The 6000-nt window shown below is 40.4% G+C and overlaps 1 protein-coding gene across 4 annotated transcripts in view; it reads right to left on the bottom strand.

Annotated features, from left to right (window-relative positions):
- Positions 1-949: 949 nt before the first annotated feature.
- Positions 950-6000, bottom strand: part of LRRC8D (leucine rich repeat containing 8 VRAC subunit D) — a 54096-nt gene continuing 49045 nt past the window's right edge. For all 4 annotated transcript variants that reach the window (XM_072867307.1, XM_072867306.1, XM_072867305.1 and 1 more), the window contains one exon: positions 950-5415. In XM_072867307.1, coding sequence (XP_072723408.1) covers positions 2843-5413 — 2571 coding nt within the window. In that variant the 5' untranslated portion in view covers positions 5414-5415 and the 3' untranslated portion in view covers positions 950-2842. The remainder of the gene's footprint in view (positions 5416-6000) is intronic.

The following is a 6000-nucleotide window of genomic DNA, read 5'->3' as shown; positions in this document are numbered from 1 at the left end:
GGTCATTTAGATTATGTATGTGAAATAAAAGAAAAAAACTATCCTAAAGTACTGCATTCCAGTTAGAAACCATACCTACAGGATTTACTAGGAGCAGCAACTCATACCTCTTCCTTCTTAGATTATAGGCACCACAGAACAAGTTCAGCATAAGATACTTGAAATCGGAGATTTTGCTACACAAACACACTTTTCCCCCATTAAAAAAAATAGATTAGAGGAAGATATAAACATCTTATTTATTAAATCAAATAGAAATGCAAAATATATTTCACATGCCTTACATGGAAAAGAGATGAACTTCCAAGACGTTAAAGCAAGACTGTGTCAGTTGACACACAGGAAATAGGAACATTATAAACAGTCACAAAGAGGAGGAAGGACTGGGGGGAGGCAACATGGGGATGACGGGCAGTTCCTCCCCACTCTGAGAAAGCTCTCCTAAAAACAAGAATGGAGTTTATGCTGAGCAAGCATCACAAGCCTGAAATCAAGTTTAACATATACTTATTTTGGAGGAAGTTGTCTAAAGAAGTACAATTGGCTAATAACTAGTCAAAACAGTGGTCTAAATTATGTATACCATACTCATATGAAGTGGACATGGGTTTATTTTCTGAACATTGGTAGGGACAGTAGGAGAAGCGGAAACACCAAAAAAAGCTTTTAAAATCTGGATCAATCCATGGCCGCATTCTGTGCGACTCCGCTATGAAAACAAGAAAAAAAGATGAAAAATAGAACTATTTTTCTAAATATTTTAATTCCTTTGTCATCCTCCAACTCTTCCTCCCTCCTACACACAATTTCTTGGAAGCTGAAATGACACTCAACAGCAAATACAAAGCATACACCAATAGTATATTCCACAGTTTTTCTAAAGAGTCAATAGTCCAGCAATTTTAAAGTGATCTATGTGCAAAAAATAAACACATGAAAGAGTTTCTTAAAAAAAAAAATCCACTGCAGCCTTAACTTCTACTTAAAAAAAATTCTGAGGATTAGCACTAAATTTCCCAGTGGAGGAGAGATCAGTAACTGCAAGTATTCTGCCAAACCTGTGACTCGGTGTTGCAGAACTGTCAACATCCCAAGTTTACTGCCTGCTGGCAAGTGGTGAACAGACTGTATCCCCAAAAGAAGTGGGAAAACCACTATTCATAAACTGGTCTTCTGATATACATAAACATACGGTGCAGGTATGTATTCAGAGACTGCTACCTACAGCTGAGAACAGTCGTCCTAGCATGACTAACAGTAAATGATTAACAATAAAATGTGCAAGATTCGTACGAGCAGTATTTGAAATGTTCCTGACTGCTCAATGTCCCTAGACCTAAACTATCCCCTCGTTAATAGTGGTATAAGTCAGGGCAGCTCTGGTGAAGTGACAGTAGAAATCGCTGTGCATGAGGATTTCTGTGTGAGAACAGTCCCTCGAACTACAGACTAGTTCAGTCCTGACCGCACTACAATAGGGAATTGTGTTTAAGCCATGAGTAATCATGTAATCATCTCCCAGCATAGTACTTCTTTTCTGCACACATGGAATGTAAATGGCCAAGATTTACAACTGATGATTTTGCAGATTTAATGGATTATATTTCTTTAATGGTTCTGGCAATACAAACTCAGTTAAAAAAAACACCACCAAAAAACCAACCAAACAAACAAAAAATCCCACGCTCACTGCTGTCTGCTTTTTTCTTTATTTGATGACTTACCTGGCACACAGTTAGGGTTTTCTAACAGTGCGTAAGTGTTCGGAAACATTACATTACTTGGGCTGGGGTGGGGGAGAAGGGTGGTCCTATGGTTAAAGTCCAGGTGTGGAAGACACACCACAATAAGTGATAAAGCTAAACCATGTTTGGGTAAATCATAACTCTTATGTCTCTGTCATTAGTCTAGTAAATGGAGCAGACACCCCAGTTCCTAAGCAAGGGCTGTGAAACAAAACAATCACCAACTCATAAAATGCCTTGAGTTTCCCACATGAAAACTCAGAAGAGGAGCAAAACATGAGCAGTAAAGTCACTTGGTGTTTAATGGCTTTCAAAGTCACCCTGCAAAACAGTTCAAATATCAAAACTATCCCCAACTTGAAAGCCAAGTGGCAGTATTCTCCCTTTTACCACCCACTGCTGCGTGGGACAGAGAAGCATTATGGAAGCTGAGGGAGAGACCAGCTGCGGGAATGTGACCAGTCTTCGCCGGTGTGAAGGAATAGCACACTGGACCACAGAAGAAATCTCACCCAACAACGTGAGGCCTTGAGGATGAAGAATGAAGGCAAATACACTTGGCCTGATGCAAACCACATACCTTAATGCAGGAAAATGGTGGTTCTGGTGCAGTTCAAAGCCAAACTAGTTTCGATTGCTGAGGATGGCTAAACACTAACAACGCACATCAACATGTGTTTCAAGTGCTATTAGAACCATACCGTATACAATATTTATCCTTGTTTTTCCCCCCATAATGCACTAAAGTAAATCCAGACCTTAAGGAATAACTTGCATAGTAAGAAAAGGTCATCAATTTAATCATTTACTTTAAGCAGGCAAGCAAATTTGTAAACATTCAAAAGCGGCAGCATCCAAGTTACAAACAATTTAAGGAAAAAAGAATTGAGATTGTTAAGGTTCTTTATCCTCTGAAAAATTTTGGAATATTCTTTTAAAACACTGCAAACATTGAACACTCAGTTACACCTCTTCTAATCCTGCTAGTAGTCCTGCTTTCCAAGGAATTCTGCTTTCTAAAACGCATGGTCTCACAATTGCCATACTTTTTAGCATTTGCCGTTTGGAAGTCAGCTACTGGAACATTTCACCTCAGCCTAAATCCCGTTAGCAAAGGGAATGCTTGTGTCTTGATTCAACACCTCTTTAACTTCCGAGGGCAAAGCGTCAAAGAGGTGATCTTCCACCACGAGCCCGCTTTTCCTGAGAAGCTGACACTGCCCCAGCGTGGCTGGCAGACGGTCCAAGCAGTTTCCCTTCAGTTCCAGATGAGTCAGCTGTAACAGTTGACTAACTTTATCTGGGATTGAGGTAATACAGTTTTGTCCCAGACTCAAAGTCCTCAATTTAACACATTTAAACAACTGTTTTGGCAAAACGTCGACTTTGTTTCCTGTGATGTGAAAATGCTGCAGATTTTGGAGCAAACCTATTTCCACTGGAATCAATGCAATTGAGTTGTAGCTTACATCTAAACACCTAAGTTTCTGTAAACTAAACACCGCGGCTGGTAAGGATTCGAGTTTGTTATTGGAGAGATAAAGAGACTCCAAATTCTTTATGTGGGTAATGGAGGAAGGAATGTTGACTATTTTATTGTGCCACAGCTTTAAACAAGTCAATCTTTTTAAGTGCTGGAAACTGATGATTTCTTCAATTGTGCGTATGCTATTTGACTTTAAATCGAGTTCTTGCAAGTTAGAGAGGCTGAAGATGGCATGGGGAATTCTCTCCAGTTCACAGTTCTGCAGTTCCAACTCCGCAACGTTAGTCATTTTCTTAAGGCTATTGAGTACCACAAGCTTAGTGCCGTCATTATGAATGACTAGTTTTGTCAGATGTGGTGCCACATCTGTGATATTGGGGGGAATTTTGGTCAAATTGCTCTTCACATGGAGAATTTTAAGGTGTCTCAACTCTCTGAGAGATTCAAGCCCTATCATTTTATTGTTTTCAGAGTTCAAGTTGCCTATCAAGTACAATTCACGGAGGTTTTTGAGCAAATACACCCACGCAGGAATTTCTGCGACATCTGTGAATTTCACATGAAGGCATCTCAAGTGGTCCCGGAGGAAGCTGAAGGCAGTCTGCTCAACCTTTGCAGGGCAGTGGCACAGATGAAGCTCCTGAAGATTCGTCATCTGGGAAATTTTCGCTGGGATTTTCGCTTCAGGAATCAGCTCCAGTTTCAACACATCCAGATCTGTCAGATCAAACACTGCATTGGGGACCCCTGACAGCATGAAGAGATGCAACTCTTGCTTGTCCTGGGCATTGCGGGAAACGTGTTGCCGCAGCTTTTCAAAAGTCCATTCATGGTTTAAACTAATTTCCCGTAGTTTGTTCTCACTTACCTCAGACAAAAAGACACCAAATCGCTTAGAATACAGCTGGTCATACTGATCTACCATATGCAAGAGAAATGCAAAATCATTTTTGACATCAGGGATATCACTGAAGCTACTCTCTTCTCTGACCTTTTCAAAAGAATATTCTTTTAAAGGTATTCGGAACAGCCAGAAAAGTGTGTAGAGGCAGATAAAACCATAGACACAAATGAGGGAAATATAGCTGATAAGCAGCTTCTTCAACATGTAAGCCATGTTGTGTGTACATTCAAACTGTGTGTAGCCAATCAGGTGTTCCACTTTCGGGTTGCAGATGTGTTCAAAACTAATGGTGTTGACAAAGTTTGCAGTATAGCAGAGAATAAATATGAACTTAACAGTCTTGATGACAGTCTGGCCAACATAGAGCTTGTAAATCAGATCACTGTCCTCCACATGAGCCCGGAACTTACGGACTTTCTCAAACAGCGCTTTGGCTTGTTCTCCGTCTTTCTTATCTAAAATAGTGACGCTGGGAACCTCGATCATCGGCTTGTCAGCTGAAAATTTGAAGCCAGACTTCGTTATCATGGGAGTGCTGGCACTTGGGCTTCCTTCGTCACTGCTAGTGGAAACATACTTGGGCAGGGACTGGGCACCAGTTAACCTCTGTTTGTTCTCCTCAGAGTCCTCACATGCCGTTTCAGACAATGCTTTTGTAGTCCAAGGGGACTCAAAGCACTTCCCTAATATAGACACAAAATGCTCAATTTTTGAGCAAGTCTTGGGATACTTGAACCAAAAATTGCTACTGACTATTAAAATGATAGTATGGATGAGAACAAGATAGGGAAAATACTTTGAATACCAAGGAAGAGCCAAATGATAGCACATCTGGTTAATAAATACGTATTGCTGAAAATCCAAATTTGTTTTACGGCCTGAAGAATCTTTCTGCTCTTTCTTCAGCTCCTGGCCTGATTCAGTGGGTTGATACTGAGAAGAGGTAGCTCTGCTCAGGGGTACATCAGGTGTTCCAGTAGGGGCACTTCCAAAGGAAACTGTTCTCATTGATGCTTCTTCTCCTTGACTAGTGGTTGTTTCAACAGTGGTAAAGTCAGCCTTCCCTGATGTGCCGGGTTGTGCTTTTGAATTTACAGTAGGCTGCAAAACTGGCAAGCAGACCACCTGGTCTTTGGTCAGCTGCATTGTTCCAGCAAAAATGGCAACCATTAACATCACAACAGCTAGATAATCCATGAATACATCCCACCATGGTTTCAAGATACGGTAAGTTGGCTGGATGTCATTGAGCGATGCAACTTCTGCAAGGGTAAACATTCCTACAAGAGAATAAAAACAAAATTAGTATTGTTGACTGGTGAGCAGGTTATTTTACCATTTAATAACAATCACACCATGACATACAGATCCTCAGAAGGTTCCAGTTTTCATTATGATTTGTTGCGTGTCACACATTGTCCATCATTCCACTCTACACTGTTTTCTCAAAGGATATGTACTGATATGATGCATTACTTTAGCATCAAAACAGAAGTCTCCTCACTGCAGACCAGATGATATTTACCTATCTTTGCCACTTCCCAGTACAAGCACCAAGGCCTGCTCTGTGCAACTGAAATATCTGAAAGGTAAAGTGCTGTAGCTGATATGTATTAATAACATGAATAGCAACAATTGATTACACTGCACAAAATCTCATTCTGTAAAAGTGACTGCGTGAGTCTGAACACGTGAAATCCAGCACTAACATTTTGTAGTACCTTGCATTTAAACAAAATAGCATTTGTTAAATGCTTTACACCTTGCTCATGACTTGCACAGCACATTTTAGGTTTCTTGTTACATTATGAGCAAGGTCTCTCATTTCTTTTCATCTAACACAATAATAGTCGATGTCTCCCACT

The sequence above is a fragment of the Ciconia boyciana genome, chromosome 7 (genome assembly GCF_034638445.1).
Source record: "Ciconia boyciana chromosome 7, ASM3463844v1, whole genome shotgun sequence".
NCBI lineage: Eukaryota > Metazoa > Chordata > Aves > Ciconiiformes > Ciconiidae > Ciconia > Ciconia boyciana.
This window is presented reverse-complemented; position numbering and strand designations above follow the sequence as displayed.